General features: G+C 42.8%; 2 protein-coding genes across 2 annotated transcripts; one reads left to right on the forward strand and one right to left on the reverse strand.

Moving 5' to 3' along the window:
• Positions 1-559: 559 nt before the first annotated feature.
• Positions 560-7,080, reverse strand: phax (phosphorylated adaptor for RNA export). The gene is made up of 5 exons (XM_052567026.1): positions 6,926-7,080; positions 5,661-6,196; positions 3,992-4,112; positions 3,287-3,370; positions 560-1,306 (listed from the first exon to the last, which is right to left on the reverse strand). Exons 1-5 carry the CDS (start codon positions 6,998-7,000, stop codon positions 1,037-1,039), a joined length of 1,086 nt encoding a protein of 361 aa, XP_052422986.1. The 5' UTR covers positions 7,001-7,080; the 3' UTR covers positions 560-1,036.
• Positions 7,081-9,789: 2,709 nt separating this feature from the next.
• On the forward strand, positions 9,790-23,251 carry aldh7a1 (aldehyde dehydrogenase 7 family, member A1). Its single transcript, XM_052567019.1, has 18 exons — positions 9,790-10,041; positions 11,296-11,349; positions 11,421-11,486; positions 11,818-11,898; positions 11,964-12,087; positions 12,155-12,287; positions 12,367-12,411; positions 13,096-13,173; positions 13,286-13,383; positions 14,137-14,178; positions 14,310-14,404; positions 14,486-14,570; positions 15,164-15,270; positions 17,035-17,151; positions 17,227-17,324; positions 17,398-17,471; positions 20,745-20,820; positions 23,023-23,251. Exons 1-18 carry the CDS (start codon positions 9,847-9,849, stop codon positions 23,075-23,077), a joined length of 1,623 nt encoding a protein of 540 aa, XP_052422979.1. The 5' UTR covers positions 9,790-9,846; the 3' UTR covers positions 23,078-23,251.
• The last annotated feature ends 936 nt before the right edge of the window (positions 23,252-24,187 follow it).

Raw genomic sequence — 24,187 nt, forward strand, 5'->3', positions numbered from 1 at the left:
AACAGTAGACTGACTGAACTGCTGTGAACAGCTTTTAGGTTTCCTCTCATGATGAGCCGAGTTTTCTTTACTCTCTCAGTCTAGGATTTGTAGAGATTCAAACTTATTTTTTTTGTTTTTCAGGTGCCGATCTTTTAATTTGAACAATTTTTACCCAAGCATAACTGTTAGTGTTAGCATACATGTTAAAGGTGAGAATTATCCTGAAATGTTAAAGTGTCCCACTGGAAGTGCTAAATTTAAGAAATGTACCAGCTCAAAATACTTCATCAGATGAACACAGAGTTAAACACCAGGAACATAAAGCCCTTTCATTCTCAGCTGGAGGAAATGTAATGAACTTTAAGCTGTGCTGCTATTCTAGATTTTACCTTCAGTCTAGAGCTACAGTAACCATCATGTTCACAAGACCGACAGTAACTGGTTAATGTCACTCGTGTTATCCCCAACACTGTTCATGGATGGGTTTATTTCCAGGTCACAGATGAAACATCTGTAGTATATTCAGCCATGTGCAAGAGTGAACTTGATCAGAGAAGATAGCATTAAATCACAAAACTGAAGAGACTGCTTTTTAATTTGAGCATGTAGTGAAACTTAGTTCAATAATCAATTCAGCTCGATTACACCATACAATTAACGCAAAAACAAAGTAAAAAAAGCAAACCACAGACCTATTCGAGAGACACGCACCAAAGCTGAGCTTGACTTCTACACATTAAGCATCTACTCTTTATTGTACAAACGTTTAGAGCATCTCAGATGACTGAAACCAGCTGTATTCTTCTGAAATAAGTAAAGGTATATTTTCTTGCTGAAATACATTTTCCGTGAATGCAGTAATGTATCAAAAGCTTGCAAAAAATCAAACAGAAATATCACAATTTATCAACAACATTTTAACCAGGCAAGAATTTCTGCAGAAGATCTGTACAAGAGTTGGCTGCTGCTTACAGTCTTTCAGGAACCAGCAGAGAACTTGAAGTGCTATCTGTCTTTCATCTTTAGTTCAGTCGGTCTAGAAGGGGCATGCTGGTTAGAAAACCTCGAGGTCGGTGGAGCTGTAGACGACAGGGCTGTCCTCTGTGCCCAGTGCAGACTCCGACGGGCCCTCGGGGGCCTCCTCCAGCGAGCCCAGAGCCTCTTCAGTGTCACTGGCAAACGTTTCTCGGGACACGTCGTCATCCTCCTGGAGGTTGAGCGTGTTGATGGCCTGCTTCATTTGCTTTGCTACTACTCGCTTCCGTCGCTTCTTAGCTGCCTTCTTGTTGTTGTATTCTTTCTGGTTCTCCTCATGAAATATCTCCTGTACCAAGAGAACACGCAAACAAACATTTCTGAAATCTGTATGTAGTGAGGAGGAGATAAACACTGGAAATAAACCCCAACATCAGCTTCAGACAGCCGGCCTTTCGAGACCGTGTCAAACCAGACAACGAGTGCTTAACCCCACCCACCACTATCTCATGAAGCAGATAAGCTCCGCCCAACGAGTGCTTAACCCCACCCACCACCGATCTCATGAAGCAGATAAGCTCCTCCCAACGAGCGCTTAACCCCACCCACCACCGATCGCATGAAGCAGATAAGCTCCGCCCAACGAGCGCTTAACCCCACCCACCACCGATCGCATGAAGCAGATAAGCTCCGCCCAATGAGTGCTTAACCCCACCCACCACCGGCTCATGAAGCAGATAAGCTCCTCCCAACGAGTGCTTAACCCCACCCACCACCAAATCGCATGAAGCAGATAAGCTCCGCCCAACGAGTGCTTAACCCCACCCACCACTGTCTCATGAAGCAGATAAGCTCCGCCCAACAAGTGCTTAACCCCACCCACCACCGATCACATGAAGCAGATAAGCTCCGCCCAACGAGTGCTTAACCCCACCCACCACCGATCACATGAAGCAGATAAGCTCCTCCCAACGAGTGCTTAACCCCACCCACCACCGATCGCATGAAGCAGATAAGCTCCGCCCAACGAGTGCTTAACCCCACCCACCACCAATTGCATGAAGCAGATAAGCTCCGCCCAACGAGTGCTTAACCCCACCCACCACTGGCTCATGAAGCAGATAAGCTCCGCCCAAAGAGTGCTTAACCCCACCCACCACCGATCGCATGAAGCAGATAAGCTCCGCCCAACGAGTGCTTAACCCCACCCACCACCGGCTCATGAAGCAGATAAGCTCCGCCCAACGAGTGCTTAACCCAACCCACCACTGTCTCATGAAGCAGATAAGCTCCGCCCAACGAGTGCTTAACCCCACCCTCCACCGATCGCATGAAGCAGATGAGCTCTGCTGTAGTTTCCATTAGCCGCATCTCCACTGTTAGGGTTACGGGCCGGGAGGGGCTCATAGCGAGGCCAGAATAGCGCAGGGTTTCCACAGTCAGGGCTTGAAGCTCCGCTTCGCATCACTAAAACACGCCCTTTACACGCCTTTCAGGACAACGTCATGCAACCTCATCATTTCACCAACAAAGAGAAGTTATCAGAAAACTTCAGGAACATGCGCGATCACACACGAAGATGATAAAAGCGGCCGTTTGTTTGCATGCTTTGGTAAATATTCAAATTCAAAAGCATCAATGTTTTAACTATAGTAGAATAAGTGATACATTGATCATAACGAATTAATTTATCAGGACTCAAAATTAATCACACATAAATACTTATTTATAATTTTATTTATTTTTAACGCTCATGAAAATAGCCTACTTATTCAGTCGAGTCTGTTTCTGTTTATTAGCCACAGTAGCTGTCACATTAACAATGAATGATAATATCTCTATTTTTATAAAAGCTCCCGAACAAAAATCATTATTATATTTTGATGATATGCAACGTGGAGCTAAACTCACGAAACGAGACGACAGATAAAATGTTACTTAATAAATACACAATTGTGATAGAGAATAAGAAGCTGACGTCTGATTTATCCAAGCGGTCATATTTACCATGTTTACTATAGTAACGTTAATGTTTAGCGTGCATAGTCTTTTACATCGCTTATAAATATTTCTGCCTTGTTTAGTGATTATAACCCACATCGGATCAAGTTATTTCAAACACCCGCTGCTGACTAAGAGTGAGTTTTGAGCTCAACTTTAAACCGTCTTTAATGCTGGTGTTTTAGCTGTTATCTTTCTGAAATGATCCGCAGCGCTGACACTCTTGGCACACTTTAGGCTCCTCAGTGCTCGCCCGGTTTAAGCTCTATAGTGGAAACACGGCTATTGAAGTGTTCTTGAAGATTGAGACGTGTCAGTGTTGACGCACCTTCACCTGTCCGTCTGAGATACTGGGTGTGTTCTTCAGTAGATTCAGATACACTCCACCAGGTGTCCGTCTCCTGCTGCCATCCTACAGGAAAATCAAACAAACATGCTTGTGCACTGGATTCATTACTGGAAAACACTGATAACAGATCAACTTATTTAATGATGTGCAGTGATTGTTTGATATTCAAGGCTTCATGCTCAGTCAGTATTCTTCAGCCTGCACTTTCTATCACTGATCATGATCGATGGCCGATTCTACTGGCTGATTTTTGACAAATATATATATATATATATATATATATATATATATATATATATATATATATATATATATATATATATATATATATATATATATATATATATATATATATATATATATAGTTTTATGAGAAGGAATGGCAATGAATTCCAGGTAATGTTATATATTATATTCAGTTTGTCACACAGTGTGATCATTTTACTTCACAAGACCTCACAGGATATGGTCAGTAGTCCCAAGTATCAAGAAATGTATTGATGGCAAACTTTAATGGCCGTTACATTTCCATCTAGTACAAACTGTCCCTCCATTTGTGTCTACAAACATATTTATCAGAATAATGATCAAATGCTATGATTAACTAGTGAGTGCATGTTAGCGTGTCTCACATCGGTGTGTTTAGCTCTGAACAGGAGTGTTCAGGGAGGTAGATGGTCATACCACAGTGTAGAGTCCTCCGGTCTGCTCAATGGTTGCCGTCTCCGCCAGCAGCTCGATGGCTTTCTTCTTTCCTATCACTCTCACCACTCGCTCGATCAGATCCTTCTTCGGCTCCATGAGTCTTCAACAGAGAGTAAACAGAACAGACACCAAGATCAAGAACGAGCTGAAAGCTGCAGCAGGTGATGGTCTTCAGAAACACTGTTATACTGGTTAAAGTCTCCTCAAGTCCTGACAGCAATCGTTCAGTTAAGTGGTCTACATGTATTTATATATTCTGTGGAAGCCAAGTAATGCATGTCCAATCTAACCGCCCAACAGTGTGTTCCCTGCTCCCTTCTGAACACGGACTGATGCAGTCTGTCGTAGTAATGTTGTCTGTGAACATAAATGTGTTCAGGGGGCGTGGCTTTGAACAGAGACTGCAGGGAGGATGGGACGCTCCTGTCAGTGCTATCAGGCTAATGTTAGCATCTCCTGTCAGTGCTATCAGGCTAATGTTAGCATCTTCTGTCAGTGCTATCAGGCTAATGTTAGCATCTCCTGTCAGTGCTATCAGGCTAATGTTAGCATCTTCTGTCAGTGCTTTCAGGCTAATGTTAGCATCTCCTGTCAGTGCTATCAGGCTAATGTTAGCATCTCCTGTCAGTGCTATCAGGCTAATGTTAGCATCTCCTGTCAGTGCTATCAGGCTAATGTTAGCATATTCTGTCAGTGCTATCAGGCTAATGTTAGCATCTCCTGTCAGTGCTATCAGGCTAATGTTAGCATCTCCTGTCAGTGCTATCAGGCTAATGTTAGCATCTCCTGTCAGTGCGATCAGGCTAATGTTAGCATCTCCTGTCAGTGCGATCAGGCTAATGTTAGCATCTCCTGTCAGTGCGATCAGGCTAATGTTAGCATCTCCTGTCAGTGCGATCAGGCTAATGTTAGCATCTCCTGTCAGTGCGATCAGGCTAATGTTAGCATCTCCTGTCAGTGCTATCAGGCTAATGTTAGCATCTCCTGTCAGTGCTATCAGGCTAATGTTAGCATCTCCTGTCAGTGCTATCAGGCTAATGTTAGCATCTCCTGTCAGTGCTATCAGGCTAATGTTAGCATCTCCTGTCAGTGCTATCAGGCTAATGTTAGCATCTCCTGTCAGTGCTATCAGGCTAATGTTAGCATCTCCTGTCAGTGCTATCAGGCTAATGTTAGCATCTTCTGTCAGTGCTATCAGGCTAATGTTAACATCTGCTGTCAGTGCTATCATGTTAATGTTAGCATCTTCTGTCAGTGCTATCAGGCTAATGTTAGCATCTCCTGTCAGTGCTATCAGGCTAATGTTAGCATCTCCTGTCAGCGCTATCAGGCTAATGTTAGCATCTTCTGTCAGCGCTATCAGGCTAATGTTAACATCTTCTGTCAGTGCTAGCAGGCTAATGTTAGCATCTTCCAAGATCTCCTATTGTACCCTTAAGTTACTGTAGAATTTAGGTTTGCACATATTGATGTTCAAAAGTTATAGCATATTGTTGATGTATGAAAACCAGCTGCTTTTATCCTCCATGTTAATCAGTAATTTTACACATGATGATGCCCTGTCCGCTTCGGTCCTTCATTAGAAGCAGACTGACTCTGAGCGTGTGCATATGGCGACTCTCTGTGTTTATGGTGTGTGTCTCCTGACCTGTGGGCGATCTCCTCCACCACTCTCTCCTCCGGGTCGTCCTCCAGCAGCGGGTATCGGCCGCTCAGGTCCATCTCAGCTCGTGGGCCCAGCCTCTCTTTAGCAGGACGCTTCCTCTTCAGACTCGGACAGCTCTTCTCCTGCATGTATCCGTCCAGCTGGCCGTCCAGCGCGCTCCTCAGGCCCTGCTCCTGCTCCTCGCGCTCCTTCTCCATCAGCTTGCGGGCCAGGATGTAGTTGTAGGTCTCGCTCTGGCGACTGCTCATGCTGACGCTGCTCTCCATGCCCATGATGCCCAGCTCTGCGGCCACAGACTCCTGGCTCTGCTCCTGCACCACGGAGCCCCAGACGTTGTTGACCCTGCGTCCGGAGCCGGAGCAGGAGCCGGAGGCGGAGGGAGTGCTGGAGCTGCGGAGCCGCTTGTGTCTCCAGGCCACGGCCTCGTCTTCAGACGCAGAGTCACTGTCGCTGGAGCCCGGGCTCTTCAGACTGCGGTACCCAGAGATGGAGGCCGAGCTCAGAGACGGACCGCGGCCCTGCAGCACACAAGAGCAGACACTGATCACTGTCCATTCACAAACATCACTTGTCCATTCACATGATCTGATCATCATCATCTGTCTGGCGTCACATGAAGAAACTGAACACACTGAGACAGACTCAATCAGAAGAACGGTGTCTCCCAGACGCTTAAACAAACCTCCTGCAAACCTATAGTGCTGTTAAACGCTTAGGCACTGGTGTAAAAATGCAGTCAAAAATGATGTCATAAGTAGATTTCTTTATCAATTAAATAATATGAGCTAAATGAAATCATCATTTGTTGTGAGCATCTGTGTTTAAAGCAGAGTTTCTCACGAGGTTTGTTGAAGTGTCTCTGAGACACAGTTCTTCTGGATTGAGTCTGTCTCTGTGTGTGTGTGTTTCTTCATGTCTGATGATGATCACATTTCCTTCTGACACACTACAGCAGAAGACTGACATGAGCTGTTGATAAGATCACTACTGTATTCTGTCTCGGAGAAGAGATCTTTACCAGATGAAGAAATCCGACAGTCACTTCAGAGACAAAACAAGTGTTTTACAACAACAAGACAGAGCAGGAACGTGTGAGTGAAGAGAATGAGGTTCAGAGAAACTCCGTCATCTTCTGAAACACACACACACACAGACACACAGACACACACACACACACACACACACACACACACACACACACACACACACACACACACACACACACACACACACACAGATATATATACCGGCTCTCGCTGCTCCTGGTCTGAATCCAGCTCTCCGTCCTCCAGCTCCGCCATTCTATCTTCATCGCCCGCCATTTTTCATAGCCGGAAGTGACGCGCACATATTTACTGCAGCTCCGCTCACTCTCATTGGGCGCGTTCTCTTCTGCTGCTTCTTCTTTGCTCACTAGACAGCACACTCCCGCCACCTGCTGGGAGCTAATGCGTCATATCCTGTTCGTGTTAAACACGTATTCGCTAACATCCCATTCCACTAGTGACCAGATCCCTCTTAATTCCCCTTTTCCTAATTCTTCCTTTATGTTTTTCCTCTGTTCTTCATATGGATCAGTTTCACAAGACTGTGATGACGCGTTTAACGGTCATCAGCATCGTAAATTTTAAATATGACAGTTTTCGTATTTTTTATTTATTATTATTTTTAATATGAACATTTAAAATAGTTTTCTTTGTACTATATCACCTTTGCATTAAATAAATAAATGACCTGTTCTCGTTAATGCGAGGGTGTTTCTAATGCAGTAAATGGTTATCAGAATCTCAGTTTGTTTGCTATTATTCAAAGTCATGAAAACACTATGGTGCAGTTTTTCTTTTGCCATCTGAGCAAATGGGTATGCAAAAATATTTTTGTATATTATTGCCTACATTTAGTCTCTATCCAGTGCTGTTGTCATTCTCTATAAGGATCTTTCTGTAATTTGCTTTATTTCAGATATTAACTATTTAATACTTAGTATCATCTCCTCATGAAGTTAATCAAATATGTCTTCCTTTCTTATTAAGAGTGTCCTGCGTGACATCTAAACTCCTGTAAAACTAAACTCAGTAAACTTCTCAGTGTAATCTCCACGCTGCTGTTTCATCTTTTCCTTCACATATATTTCAGTTATTTTCACATTTAAGCCAACTGTATCCAATGATTTACCGCTCTAATTACAGACTTTGGTCATTTTTCTGAGTGAACGTGTTTAATAGCAGTTGTTTGTGTGCTTCTTTTGACCTGAACTCAGTCATGACAGAGAGAACTACACAAGTACACATTAATAAGTGTTCAGCACTTAACAGATGAGGACAGTAACACACGTGTACAGGAGCTGTTAGTGTTAATGTACAGCTGGTGAGCACTAGCACACATTCAACACTTTACATAAGTACACTCTCCTCAAGTTTATTAACACATGATTAAACCTGATATTCATGAGTTGTACTAAACAAGGATCTTGATACACAGATCACACATGTGTCCCTGCAGCACAGAAGCTCTCATCAGTATCACATGTACAGGTCCTTCTCAAACAATTAGCATATTGTGAAAAAGTTCATTATTTTCCATAATGAAAAATTCCTATCTCAAAAAAATTAGCATATTTCATCCGACCAATAAAATAAAAGTGTTTTTAATACAAAAAAAGTCAACCTTCAAATAATTATGTTCAGTTATGCACTCAATACTTGGTTGGGAATCCTTTTGCAGAAATGACTGCTTCAGTGCGGCGTGGCATGGAGGGAATCAGCCTGTGGCACTGCTGAGGTGTTATGGAGGCCCAGGATGCTTCGATAGCGGCCTTAAGCTCATCCAGAGTGTTGGGTCTTGCGTCTCTTTCTCTTCACAATATCCCACAGATTCTCTATGGGGTTCAGGTCAGGAGAGTTGGCAGGCCAATTGAGCACAGTAATACCATGGTCAGTAAACCATTTACCAGTGGTTTTGGCACTGTGAGCAGGTGCCAGGTCGTGCTGAAAAACAAAATCTTCATCTCCATAAAGCTTTTCAGCAGATGGAAGCATGAAGTGCTCCAAAATCTCCTGATAGCTAGCTGCATTGACCCTGCCCTTGATAAAACACAGTGGACCAACACCAGCAGCTGACATGGCACCGCAGACCATCACTGACTGTGGGTACTTGATACTGGACTTCAGGCATTTTGGCATTTCCTTCTCCCCAGTCTTCCTCCAGACTCTGGCACCTTGATTTCTGAATGACATGCAAAATTTGCTTTCATCTGAAAAAAGTACTTTGGCCCACTGAGCAACAGTCCAGTGCTGCTTCTCTGTAGCCCATTTCCTGCCCACACCTATGCACGGTGGCTCTGGATGTTTCTACTCCAGACTCAGTCCACTGCTTCCGCAGGTCCCCCAAGGTCTGGAATCGGTCCTTCTCCACAATCTTCCTCAGGGTCCGGTCACCTCTTCTCGTTGTGCAGCGTTTTTTGCCACACTTTTTCCTTCCCACAGACTTCCCACTGAGGTGCCTTGATACAGCACTCTGGGAACAGCCTATTCATTCAGAAATGTCTTTCTGTGTCTTACCCTCTCGCTTGAGGGGGTCAATGATGGCCTTCTGGACAGCAGTCAGGTCGGCAGTCTTACCCATGATTGCGGTTTTGAGTAATGAACCAGGCTGGGAGTTTTTAAAAGCCTCAGGAATCTTTTGCAGGTGTTTAGAGTTAATTAGTTGATTCAGATGATTAGGGTAATAGCTCGTTTAGAGAACCTTTTCATGATATGAATATATATTTTTCATATATATTTTTGAGATAGGAATTTTGGGTTTTCATGAGCTGTATGCCAAAATCATCAGTATTAAAACAATAAAAGACCTGAAATATTTCATTTGGTGTGCAATGAATCTAAAATATATGAAAGTTCATTTTTTATCATTACATTATGGAAAATAATGAACTTTTTCACAATATGCTAATTTTTTGAGAAGGACCTGTATATCTGTACTAAAAGAAAACAATACATTGTATGGGTCCGAATTATACGTGTTTCTTTTATGTTTTGTGCTTCAGGGACAGACACACGTGTGTATTTGAAGGGGTGAGTCGCTGGCTGACCAATCAGAAGCGCCGTGAGCACGTGACCGGGGACGGCTGCGCCTGGCGCTCCTGCGTGCTGTGCGTCAGTTGTTCGCCATGCAGCGCGTGCTTACGCAGAGAGTGGCGCTGCTCCTCGCGCTCAGAACTAAACTCTGTCCGCGTGTCGGATCCAAGGCGGTCAACATGTCGACGCTGCTCGTGAACCAGCCGCAGTACGCCTGGCTGAGAGAGCTGGGCCTCAGCGACGATAACCACGGCGTGTATAACGGCTCCTGGGGCGGCCAGGGACAGGTGAGAGGATCACTGACGCGACGCGACGCGCGCTAAATATAGCTGCACCGCGACGCGCTCGTCACTGCACGATCAATACAGCTTCGGGTCTCTTCTGTTAGATTACAGGCTTGTGTTAACTCCGAGTGAAGTTACAGCTCTAGTCAAGGATAACTTAACTAGTTATAGTTTGTTAACCTGCTTCCTCACTTGTGGCTTCTGCACAGATCAGAAAACAGTCAGTCTGTTAATTCTAACTTCTATTAAACATCAGCTTAACTAGTAAAACATTTACAGTATTTTGCAAAATATTGATAGTAACAAGTAACACTTTATTTTAAGGAGTCGTAAGTTGCTGACAAATATAATGTATCGATGAATAAAGTCGCGTGGCAGTGCAGACAGGTTCATTAACTTATTAAATCATTATTTAAATCTACAAAAGGAGATGTTATTCTCTCTTGTACCACGGCAGATTGAATGACTTCAGTATGAATCTGTACCTCACACTGAACTATGGAACAGCTTCAGAACACTTCAAATATAGTGCACAAAACGTTTAGGTGCTTTATAATGTTTTTGTGTTTGAGCTCAACAATCACAGAATAGTACACACACAATATGAGATGTGGATCGGTCTCGTCTGATGATACCCGATCATATAAAATGCCAGTATCGGAGCCAATACCGATCCCGAGTAACGTTAGAGGATCGATGAATGCCTCATTTGAACATTCAATACAAATATCTTACTTAAACGAATACTCAACAGCAAATACCTAAACTAATAACAAAATACACTTCCAGTAGCTGATTCAGAAGCACCAGATTGTCGTAGTAAAGTCAGAATGACCTGGGTTTACGAAACGATTGTCCATAAAATGTGTGCTGTTCTGTTGGAAGTAATCTTAAAGATTCCTGAATGCATGTCAGAAGAACAAATAAAGTGCTTCGCACCGAGCACTGAAAATCACTTGCACAGCTCTGCTGTTATATATTGACCATATCAAAGTCACGTTTATTTGAGGCTCAGCAACCCGTCTGAAGATGACAGACACAACACAACCAGACAACTACACCTAAAGATCAAAGATACTCTTATTTACTTGAAACATTGTCCTGCTGTAGTTTTGCAGTGTCAATGCAGTCCTGCTTCCTCTGAGCTTCAGTAAACAGTCTGTGTACATCCATTTAAATGTTTGTTCTTCAGTTGTGTTCGGTGTGTCTGTAGTTGTTTCTGTGAACAGGAAGTGTTGAATGCTCTGTGTCGTTCAGGTGGTCACTTCCTACTGTCCAGCCAACAATGAGCCCATCGCCCGAGTGCGCCAGGTAATTACACACCACATGATGAAGCACACTGAAGGACATGCCTCTCTCTGAATGAATGCTCTCTTTCACAGGCCACCATGGCAGAATATGAGGAGACCGTGCAGAAAGCACAAGAAGCGTGGAGAGTGTGGGCAGACGTAAGCTTTCACACTGTCAGGAGTTATCTTACTACAGACACACATGATCACTGCATTACTTTATCTGTAACGAGCGTTTACTTGTGTTCTTGATCGTTTTAGAAAAGGAATAATCCACCCCTTTCATTCAGGTCGAAGTGTCATTGAGCTCAGTCAGATCGATTAAGGTGTTTCCATCGAGGCTTTCAGTCCAGTTACTCACAGATTATGGGATGCATGTAAACATAGCCAAAAGAAGAGAGGCAGCACTGCTGAAGAGATCCAGAAAATAAGAGATCTTTCAGTGGCTGAACCCCGTAGTTCCTCCTGAACCCTTCTCCTCGTTCTGCAGGTTCCTGCTCCCAAGAGAGGTGAGATCGTGCGTCAGATCGGCGAGGCTTTGAGAGGGAAGATCACGGCTCTGGGCCGCTTGGTAAGGTTTGATGGAGACGGCTGTGTTTGGTGAGGGGTGAGGGTGTGACCGTGTGCTGTGTGCAGGTGTCTCTGGAGATGGGCAAGATCTATGTGGAGGGTGTCGGGGAGGTGCAGGAGTATGTGGACGTGTGTGACTACGCTGTAGGACTGTCCCGTATGATCGGAGGACCCATTCTCCCCTCAGAAAGTGAGTAGTGGGTGCACGGGTGGTGTTGAGGTGTAGCAGACTCTGAGTGTTGTCTCTGTGCTCCCAGGGCCGGGTCATGCGCTCATCGAACAGTGGAATCCTGTGGGTTTGGTGGGGATCATCACTGCCTTTAACTTCCCTGTGGCTGTGTACGGCTGGAACAACGCCCTCGCTCTCATCTGTGGAAACGTCTGTCTTTGGTTAGCCCTCCGCTATCTCACTGCAGGATGGTCACAGCGTTCAGTGTGCGGTCCTGACCTCTGTTTCTTTACTCGACAGGAAAGGAGCGCCTACAACACCCCTCACCAGCGTCGCCGTGACCAGGTACAGCTTTCTGACCTGGATCCGTTCCCCCACGACTGTGTTTCACATGTAGTTCAGAGTGAAATGATTGATTGGATTGTGTGAAGTCAGCTGTGCAGAGAATGTCACATAATGATACAACATAACACAAAATACAAACCAATAAAACTGACACACTTTTATTGAAAGTAAAACCATAAAAATTGGATAGAAAATATATTAATTTTAAATATCAATATTTAATTTTTATCCAGGTCTATGTAAAACAATCAGTTTTTTCAATTATCCAAATAATGTGCAGTTTTCCAAAGCGGTTATGATCAGCAGGTGAGCACAGCGTCACGAGAGGGTAGGGTTATTTTACTGCCAACAGTTCAGTTAAATTATACAGGATGCATTCAAAGTCTGAGGCTCTCAGTGATTTTCTTTTTGTTGTTTTATTAACATTAAAGGAATAGTTCACCCCAAAAAATCTAAATACTGTCATCTTTGTCAAATCTGTCATGCTTATTTATTTTTGTACCATCATTTTCTCACTCAAAAGTGGTTTTAAACCGGAGTTTGTTTCTTCTGCTGAACAGTTGCTGGTCCACAGTGAGTGTATTAGTCTCCGAGTCAGTGTGGATCACTGGACCGCTGTTTAACAGGCTTTTAGTAATAGTTTCAGAGGTCTTTAGCTGTGCTGTGGTTCATGTTTGTGTGTAGGATTGTAGCTGAGGTGCTGGAGCGCAATCATCTTCCTGGAGCGATCTGTTCGATGACCTGTGGAGGTGCTGACATCGGGTATGACACCAACACACTTTCCTCAGTCACACCAGACCATTAGAACAACCAGAACCAGCCTCCTGTACACGTGTGTGTGTGTGTGTGTGTGTGTGTGTGTGTGTGCGTGCAGCACGGCCATGGCCAGAGATGAGCGGGTGGGTCTGGTGTCCTTCACAGGAAGCACTCAGGTGGGCAAACAGGTGGCCATGATGGTACAAGAACGCTTCGGTGAGTTCATATTAACATTCACATCTAATCATTTAGCAGATGCTTTATCCGAAGCAACTTACACATGAAGCTAAAACATCAACACAAGACTAAGTGCTGTGCCGAGTACACATCAGATCTTTATCAGTGCGCGGCACACATCTGAACATGTGGACGTGTTTAACGAGGTGTTTTACAGGGGGGCGTGGGTGAAGATCTCTTTGGGTTTGAGACTTTAGTCTTTGCAACGTTACAGATCTTTATGCACCAAGAGCTTGTAACACTGCACAGAGAAGGGTAATACTTTAAATCGCATCACATGACCCCTGTAACTCTGTCTCACAGCGCCACCTAAAGCACAACATCACCAGTGCAGGATTAGCCCCACTCTGAAAGTCATGAGATCCAGTGAGAAGAGACGTCTCTCCACACACACTGTGTTGTCTTAGCTCTTTAACAGCGCTGATGTTCCCAACAACACTGATGCAGAAGAACAGCACACACTGTGTGACAGCCGTTTAATTAGGAGTTTCAGTCCACAGATCCTCTATCCACCACAGATGTGAGGTCTTGTTCTGATGATATCACCACAGTAGCACCTTTCTATAACGTTCACTCAGGAGCAGAACCCTTTGTTTAAACGTGATTAGTCATTAACTGTGATTATCTTTGTCATCTGATCAGTCTCTGGCCACAGCGTCCAGCTCTAGAACCGTAGATCAGTGTTTGGGTACTGATGACATTTCAGAATGGTGATTATTTTGTGTTTTACAGGTCGTCAGCTGCTGGAGTTGGGAGGAAATAATGCCATCATAGGTTTGTGTCTTATTTACTGAAAGGGTCTGTGGATCAGATGTGTTAGTCTTGAGTTATTGAGTCTGAGACTGTAGGGCTAGTGAAACTGATGCCCAGGTGTGCAGTGCAGTGATGGCTGAGTGTTTCCCCAGTGTTCGAGGACGCTGATCTGAATCTGGTGGTGCCGTCTGCTGTCTTCGCCTCTGTGGGAACGGCTGGCCAGCGCTGCACTACGACCAGACGACTGGTGAGCACATGTGCTGAGCGATCCTAGATTAACCACACCGGGATCCGTCTGAGTGTTAGTCATGTGATCTCTTGCTGTTAGATGCTGCATGAGAGTGTACATGACGATGTTGTGGAGAGGATCACTAAAGCCTACAAGCAGATCCGCATCGGTGACCCCTGGGACCGTAAGTTCAGTAGATAATCACGGGCCTCCATCACTAATACCTGCATGGACCGGTTCTATTTATGTGCACAGGAACTTACACTCGTACGTGTCTCTGTGTGTGTGTGTGTGTGTGTGTGTGCATTAAAACTTAGCTTTAGGTAGTTTAAGCACAAAATGTTTTTATTACTTTTTTTTTTACTGTTTACATATTCTGTTACACCAAATACACAAAATAATGATCTTTAATAAAGCATCTTGTGTCCCCATTAAAACTTACTAAATCTGCACATAAAACATAAGAAAAAGAAAATTGTTTACATTTTATTTTGCTTTTTACTTTGACATCTTATTTGTTGTTTGTCTTAAAAATAAATAAATCTATAGTTTTTTGTGTTGCTCGTGTTGCATGTATGAGGCCCAGTGCTTATAAATGTGTAAGTTGAACAGTATATAATGTAAGCTTGTGGAATAATTATGGGCTTGCTCTTAAATGGTGACCGTGTGAATGATTACAAATAATTGAATGATCTTTTAGTTGAGTGTTTTTCTGGTAAAAGCCCGTCTCTAGTATGCAGATAGTAAATGAGCCCCGATGTGTTGTGTGTTTAACAGCGAGCACTCTCTATGGCCCTCTGCACACCGAGCAGGCCGTTCAGCAGTATCTCTCAGCTGTAGAGCAAGCCAAGCAGCAGGGCGGCACTCTCGTGTGTGGAGGAAAGGTAACACGCTTCATTCACTCCCAATACCTGCAGCATGTTGTCATTATTACACTAGAAACAGGGCTTCTTCTGACACTTAGTGCCCTACACCTGTATATTAAAAATGGCCCTGGCTCTTCCAAGCTTTATAATGGCAGTGGATGGGTGTTTCTGTTCCAACAGTCCAAAAGAAGTCAAATAAAGTACATCCATCCATAATAATACATGCCTCACATGGCTCGGGGGGTGGACATTTAAAAATAATAATGTTATCAAAATGTAAACCTTTATAAACTCTCTTCAGCTAACTCTCATACAAGCAGGCCATTCTGCGCAGATGGAAAATGATATGAATCGCACCATTTTATTACTTCTCTGTGAAACATGGTTACATGTGTTCAGTCATTCCTCAGTGACCAGGAATCGTGACCCTGCGTGTGACACGGTTCCCTCTAGGGACACCGAACACACACATGGGCCGCCTTTAGGGAGTCTTTACTATGAGCGGGTACCCAAAATCAAGGGCCATACCACACCTCGTACTGAATTTAGCTTTCAGTGACAGAGACAGTTGGTCCAAGGTTCACTAATTGAGAAACTAAAATCTGGACCTAAACAGCACATATTGTTAGCACATAGAGGGGGGAGCTCTACACCCTGCCAGTCATCTGGGTTCATCTGTTAATACTCCTGATATAACTCCTGATGAGACTGCTTCACGCACTGATCCTAAAATCTGCTCAAGGCATTAGCAGTTGCACATGTTGGCACCATTTGAGCAGTGTTGGGTAAGTTAATCTAAAAAAGTAATTAATAGTTACTTATTACATCTTCAACAGTGTAATTAGATTACTGTACAAATTACTCTCTCCAAAAAGTATTTCATTTCTTATTACTAGGGATGCACCGATACCACTTTTTCCAGTACTCGCCCGATACGATACATTTATTTTTGGTACTTGACGATACGGAGTACCAATACTGTTATTTTTATTAGTACATTTTTTTTACATATTGGGTACAGAAGCCAAAAGAGTATGTATAATGTTATCTGGTTAACTTAATTTATTAAAATTTAATTCTCTATAGTTTAGAAGATGGTGATTAAAATATGACAAGAACTATTTCTATAACTTTGATAGAAATATATCACAATTGACCAAACACTCATGCAGCTGTTAGTATGACAGAAAACAGTGTTTGGTCTCCTGCCTCAGGAAGATGTTCAAGCACAGCTGGCATGTGTCTGCTCCTGTGAATAGACAGAACATCACAAAACAAGACGTGCTATATTGAGTCGGTTAAGGGCTGTTATCATTTCTGAACACCAAGAGGAAATGGGGCCAGGGTGTTCATTCAAGTGGACATACTCCTTACTCCAGGAAGAGCTGAATGACTGGACACCATATAGTACAGTATCCACTTAGCTGGGACTACTGCAACAGAGCCGTGTTTCAAAGGTTGTTACTTTAACAAGCTTCACCTGCTTAATTATCAGATCAGGTCAGATAACTTTACTTGAAGCAGTCAGTTTCATCTGTGAACTTTATGCATTTGAAAAGTTACTTTTTGGTTCACTTTTTTTATTTGAAAGATGTTAAATCCATTGTTAGTTTTGTAATGAAACCGGTTGCTATCAAACATCATGTGCACTGCTCTACCTGCAGGAAACTGTTCTTTCATTCTGCTGCTTTGAGAAACATCACAGTTTTGTATCTTGTATTCATAGCATGTTTGTGAAAGGTAAGCTTCGTAACCGAGATGATGTACTGATTTGTGATTCAGGTAATGGAGCGCCCGGGTAACTATGTGGAACCGACCATTATCACTGGACTGCCACACGACGCTCCCATAGTGCACACAGAGACCTTCGTGCCCATCCTTTACGTGCTTAAATTCAAGGTGGGCTGTGGTTTTGCTTATTGTTATATGATATAATTATAACTGTGCTGGTAATAATGTCTCCACTGGTTTCAGACGGAGGATGAAGCGTTTGCCTGGAATAATGAAGTGAAGCAGGGTCTGTCCAGCAGCATCTTCACTAAAGACATGGGTCGAGTGTTTCGCTGGTTAGGGTGAGTGTGCAGGGGTCAGGGACTGTGCTGGTCTGGGTGAACTGAAGAGGGTGTAACTGTTGTTTGTCTGTAGACCCAAGGGCTCTGACTGTGGCATCGTGAACGTCAACATTCCCACCAGCGGCGCAGAGATCGGAGGAGCCTTCGGTGCGTATCTACACATCATTCACGCTTAGCAGTTTAAACACTGCCACAAAGGGAAAGACATAGACCAGAATAAGGGTTCAAGTTATCCTTTTATTCCTTGAGTCCCAACAAAATCCCATTTGTCTGCTATTCTGATGAAGACTGAACAAGCAGCTAAGAACAGCCTTCTCCCAGGTTAGCTGTTCTCTAGCTAATTCCAATTAAAACCATGCAGATGGTGTATTTTGAGTGCTCTTGGGAAGATTGTTAGCACAGTGACCTCAGGTTGATGTGACATGTCATAACTGTTAGATTTAGCTGTATTTGGTGAGCAGTCATAACATAATCATGGTCAGATTCCTTCTGTCTGTGAGATGGAGCTTTAGACCTGATAAAAAAGGCTACAAACTAGGGTTAGATGATCGTATCGTGTATCGACGATAGTCAGAGATATCCACGCAAGTCAAGACGATATTAGGCTCATTCTCATATTAATGTATTACATTATAATTCTTATATTATTTATTAGATTATTTAATTATATAATATTATTTTTATTTTTGTTAGGCGGCCCTTTTTAATACGGCTATCACACTGCCCAGCTATTTCACTTCAGCACCACATTTCACACACACACACACACACACACACACACAGTGAGCGCAAGAGGATTAGAGTCTGTCGCTGAAGAAGTTGAAACACTTTGACTCTGATGACTGGTTAAATCCATGAAATAAAAGAGATAGAAAACGAGGAGTTGGTGTCCCACACATTTAATGGCTGATACACGTTATCTTCTCATACATGAGAGATAAACTCTTTCTTGGCGTTACAAATAAAGTAAAGACAAAATAATAAGATGCATAGTGGTTCTCTCGTAGCCCTTCTCTTAAAGACTGATCACTTCTAACACACACTGTTGTGATGACGCAGAAGGACGTGAGAAACACTGGATGATACGGTCGCTCTGCCGTCTTATTTTCATGCACTCCGCACTGTAATGTGATGAAAAATACATAGTTTTGGCCGTTACAGAGTCCATCCACAAACAGACGTACATCGTGTGCAGGTATAAGGTACTTTAACAAGTAATGTGAACAGTATATATGTGCACTATATGAAACGAGCCCTCACTAACTGAGTTTAATGCCACAGTAATGTTAGGACGCGTCTCATTCTTGTTTCTGTGGCAGTCTCATCATGAGGCGCACGATCCGGAGCGATGTATGACTGATGCAGCAGTTCAATTCAACTTTACTCATAATATATCAACTGACCTGTTTTCAGTAGCCTTTATATTTAACCTGTTCCTTTATCTCCAATATTAGTGATAAACTGTTGGACTTCACCGTTGACTGATTCTGCAGATCATTTAGACTGATAACTTCTGTGCTCAGAGGAGGCAGATCTGTCACAGGACGGTGATATGACCGTTGTGTCAGACTATATATGAACTAGCTGTATTAAATACAGTATTTTCATATTTAACGTTAGTTCATCAATATGTTTGTTTGGCCATAGGATACGCATTTGAGTTTTGTCATGTTTTTTTTCCTTTTTTTTTTTTTTAACTTCCACTGCAATCATTTGAGCTTTATTAAATTTGTATTGGACCATATTAGGGCTGCAAGATAGTTGTAAAGAATCAAGGATCTTTGCTGCCATAACGTGGTTGTAGCAGGCACTGCATTATATCACTGTGCCTGGATTATTACGCCAGAACGAGAGTATAGTTCCTAGCCATATCGACCTGAAATGTCACAACTTTTCATTTTCTGTCGGTTTTAGTACAGGATGTCACTACAGAAGACTCAAGTTTTAAATATTAAAAATATTTAATAATTTGAGCAAGATGCTAATGGTCTAATCAGATTCAATGATCTGTGCTAAGCTAGGCTAAAGTGCTCCCGCCAGACCCAGAGATCTGCTGAATTCAACTGTTTAACTCTAGGGGAGTTGGAAAATCAGCCTGTTTTCAAAAATAGTGAAGTGTTCCTTTAACTTTTCAGTGCTGCAATTCTGACACTTTTACTGGTTATTCAATATAAATTCTTGTCATGGCTTCTAAACTTATTCTTTAAATCATCACTAGAATTAGTTGCAAATTAATCTCCAATTCCCTAAAAAAAAAAAACTTCGGTCTCAAGTCAGTGGAGAAACAGAGCAGTTCTGAGAGCAGTGTGAAGGAAAGGGAATGTATTTCTGTCTGAAAGCGCTGTTGATCAACCTCATTGTCCAGTTCAGTGGTTCCCAAACTTTTTCAGCTCGCGGCCCACACAACCAAACACCTGCAATACCACCGCGTCCCTCAGGTTGAAAAGCACTGGTCCAGTTGATCTGCGTGTTAGCGTGCTGTAACGGTGTGTTAGCGTGCTGTAACGGTGTGTTAAGCGTGCTGTAATGGTGTGTTAGCGTGCTGTAACGGTGTGTTAGCGTGCTGTAACGGTGTGTTAGCGTGCTGTAGCGGTGTGTTAAGCGTGCTGTAGCGGTGTGTTAGCGTGCTGTAACGGTGTGTTAGCGTGCTGTAACGGTGTGTTAAGCGTGCTGTAATGGTGTGTTAGCGTGCTGTAACGGTGTGTTAGCGTGCTGTAACGGTGTGTTAGCGTGCTGTAGCGGTGTGTTAGCGTGCTGTAGCGGTGTGTTAGCGTGCTGTAGCGGTGTGTTAGCGTGCTGTAGCGGTGTGTTAGCGTGCTGTAACGGTGTGTTAAGCGTGCTGTAACGGTGTGTTAGCGTGCTGTAACGGTGTGTTAGCGTGCTGTAACGGTGTGTTAGCGTGCTGTAGCGGTGTGTTAGCGTGCTGTAGCGGTGTGTTAGCGTGCTGTAGCGGTGTGTTAGCGTGCTGTAACGGTGTGTTAAGCGTGCTGTAACGGTGTGTTAGCGTGCTGTAGCGGTGTGTTAGCGTGCTGTAGCGGTGTGTTAGCGTGCTGTAACGGTGTGTTAGCGTGCTGTAACGGTGTGTTAGCGTGCTGTAGCGGTGTGTTAGCGTGCTGTAGCGGTGTGTTAGCGTGCTGTAGCGGTGTGTTAGCGTGCTGTAGCGGTGTGTTAGCGTGCTGTAGCGGTGTGTTAGCGTGCTGTAGCGGTGTGTTAGCGTGCTGTAGCGGTGTGTTAGCGTGCTGTAGCGGTGTGTTAGCGTGCTGTAGCGGTGTGTTAGCGTGCTGTAGCGGTGTGTTAGCGTGCTGTAGCGGTGTGTTAGCGTGCTGTAGCGGTGTGTTAGCGTGCTGTAGCGGTGTGTTAGCGTGCTGTAACGGTGTGTTAGCGTGCTGTAACAGTGTTTGCGTGTGTGTGTGTGTGCAGGAGGTGAGAAACACACCGGAGGTGGCCGTGAGTCTGGCAGTGACTCATGGAAGCAGTACATGAGAAGATCCACATGGTGAGTATCGGTCTACATCAGATCCTCAGGAAATGATCCTGCATGCTTGAAATAAAACACTGTTTATTATTCACCTCTTTCCTACACGCCACGCCGCTTTGAGCAAATTATGGGAGTAACTTCCATTTAGACTGTAATCAATCAGCAAAAGGTTTGCGCTGAACATAAACTGGGAACAATGAGGCGACATTATTTTACTCACCCTTCAGTCATCAAGCATTAAAAGAAAAAAAAACATTAACATTTGTGACTCTGGACCACAAAAGCATTAAGTCGCTGGGGTATATTTTGTAGCAGTAGCCAAAAAACAAATTGTACAGGTCAAAATTATTGATTTTTCTTTTATGCCAGAAATCATTAGGATATTTTGATATTTACAGTAGATTTACAAAATATATCTAAATTACATTTTTGATTAGTTAAAACTAAAAAAAAAACTTCATCTGAACAACCTTAAAGATGATTTTCTCAATATTTAGATGTTTTTGCTCCCTCAGATTCCAGATTTATAATAGTTGTGTCTCAGACAAATATTGTCCTCCTCACAAACCAGACACCAATGAGAGAAGATTTATTCAGCTTTCAGCAGTGTTGGGTATCAAGCGGAGGTCTCTATACGTTCCTGCCGCGTTCCCTGACAGAACGCAGTGTGTTATAATCTAGAGACTGTAAAGGATGTAGCACACACACTGACGTGTTTAGAGACTTCTCTCGTGAGACCCAGAGCAGCATCAGATGCAGGAGTCCTGGTGCGAGACGGTACACACTCATGAGAACAAAATCATTCACAGCACTACCCCAAATAGAAATATCTAAACATAAAATATCTAAACCCAATAAATGTTTATTCATCTATCGCACAAATGCAACATGAACTAATATCAAATCTAAACAATTAGCTTCAAGTGTATATTCAGAGTTTCTATTTAGGCTATGACACATGTTTACAGCGTTGAGCAATGCATTGCTGAACTTCACATGCTCACAAATCCTCTCATTATACACAAATTGTAGACCTTATGAAAGATTCATTATGCATATATTTATTGTGTTAGAGCTGAGATTGTGATGAACTGAGATGTCTTTTAGAGATTATAAAAGCAGCGCTATGTGCTTGTATTCTGCAGAACCATGCACACAGTCACTTGCTTCAGTTAAAAATAACTGTTGTGTGAATATTGATGCTGTAATAACATAGTTATCAGGAGCATGAGGCCTATGCTGTGATTCATATTTCATGGAGAAAAAAATAACGTTACTAGTAATGTAACTAATTACTATTTACTTTTGAAATAATGTTATAACAGTTACGTGATTACTTTTAAAAGGAGTAATTAGTAATTTGATTACTTTTTCAGAGTAACTTGCCCAACAGTGGCTATCAGATGGTGTTCACATCTCTATTTAGACTAGTTTTGTGCTCCCTGAGCCCCTTTCACACTGCACGTCGGACCCGCAATATTCCCGTAACATTGCCTGGTCGCCTTCTGTGTGAAAGCAACCACGTCCCGGAATTGATTACTGAATCGAACCCGGGTCGGGGACATAGTAACATTGCGGTAATCAATCCGGGACGAGCGCTGTGTGAACAAAACCCAGATCTAATTCCGTGTCGAAGTGATGACGCGCGTTATCGCGCGACTCTTTTACCGGCTGTTTTGAAGGAAGATCAACATTCGCGACGAAAACATGTGCAAACTGTAATGAAGCAGAGATCAGTTAGTTCCTCACTTTCCGCGCTGACGCAGAGATCGTTTGCTTGCTTCAGTGAAAGTATAACGTGCCAAGCGTTGTCGACTCGTACATTACACGTCACGCGCTGATGTCACGTGTCGTTACGGGATCTTCAAGGGTTGTGTGTGAAAGCACGCACATATACCGGGTCATCACTGGCAGTGTGAAAGTGCCAAATCTAGCGACCAGGGAACAATTACAGGAACACTTTACCCCTGTATTTGCCGGAATGGCAGTGTGAAAGGGGCTCTGGTCACATATTACTCCTGAAGATCCTCCTCCTGTCCGCAGCAATTACAGACATGTTAAATATCATCATGGTAATAATGTCTGTATTTGGTCTTTTTGAGTGGAACTACTTCAAACCGGATCATTTAAGACTTGTTAGGAAAAAGGTGGTGATAAAATGGATCCAGTAACTCTCCTGTTGACAGATTTAACCATCAATGAAACGCTCTTTTCTTGCAGCACGATCAACTACAGCAAAGATCTTCCACTGGCCCAGGGGATCAAGTTTGAATGAACCGCATCGCTGCCTAGCTGACTGTGAGAGATAGCATTGAGGATGGACAAAACACTGTTTGTATGTTGATCTGTGTTTGTATGAACACATAAAGTAGTCCCAAACCTTTGATAGCACTTAGCCATAGCTTCTAGTCTTGATGCTGTTTCTTACCAATAAACCATGAAAGACTAACCCAGTTTCTGTCCACTTTCTGAACATATTTTCATCCAGGCATATTACTAAATAATTTCACGTTCTCACTTGCATATAATAGACAAAGGTTATGTGTATTTGTGGTGCTGTCTGAGGGGAGGGCTCCGAGCTCTGAATTTTGTCCTGTACCCAGAGTACACCCCCAAATGTAAAAATAAATAAATGTTTACCTACATGATATGGATTATAGTCTGATTTAAGAAAATAATTCTAATGCAACCAAAGATCATTTGATGAATGGGAATCCTGAGTCTTTTCGTTCGTATGTCCCGTGACTGATGCAATGAACAAATCATTCTTTAATGACCCATCACTACTTTATAAACAGATAAAAACTGACCGAACATTTACATCCTATCAAGGTGACAATGTGTTTATTGTATATATATTTTGTATTCCTTTATCATTTAGAAAGGGCAGTGGAGAGATTACAGGAAAGTATTAGGTATTGTAATATGACATGGTTTCATTAAACAGAATGAGGCAGAAATCATGTCACTTTATATTATTCTATACCGTGATAAAGGCTATATTGATTAGCATTGCATATTAAACTTTATTCTTATAAAAATACCAAAGATGGCTTGAAGAGCACCGATACAACCATATATTGTTGCAGTCATTGTTTCTTTGCTTCATGTTTCATCAGTAAAACGTCCATCTGCATGTTATTCAGCTACATCTACAGTGAAAGCTGAGTTTCCTGGAACTTCATCAGTGAGTCTCACTTGTGGTGTTTCTGCGCAAGAGCACCCTCCGTGGACGAGTAAGAATGAAAAATAGCAAAAATTATTATGAACTTTGTAGTAAACATTTGTAAATCCCTTTGTTTTTCTCCAGGGTAACGAAGTGTGCATTTTTTTATTGCAACTATATATATCATTATATTTATTTTTAAATACTCAGTTCTGTAGT

Source organism: Carassius gibelio, chromosome B10, assembly GCF_023724105.1.
Source record: "Carassius gibelio isolate Cgi1373 ecotype wild population from Czech Republic chromosome B10, carGib1.2-hapl.c, whole genome shotgun sequence".
Lineage (NCBI taxonomy): Eukaryota > Metazoa > Chordata > Actinopteri > Cypriniformes > Cyprinidae > Carassius > Carassius gibelio.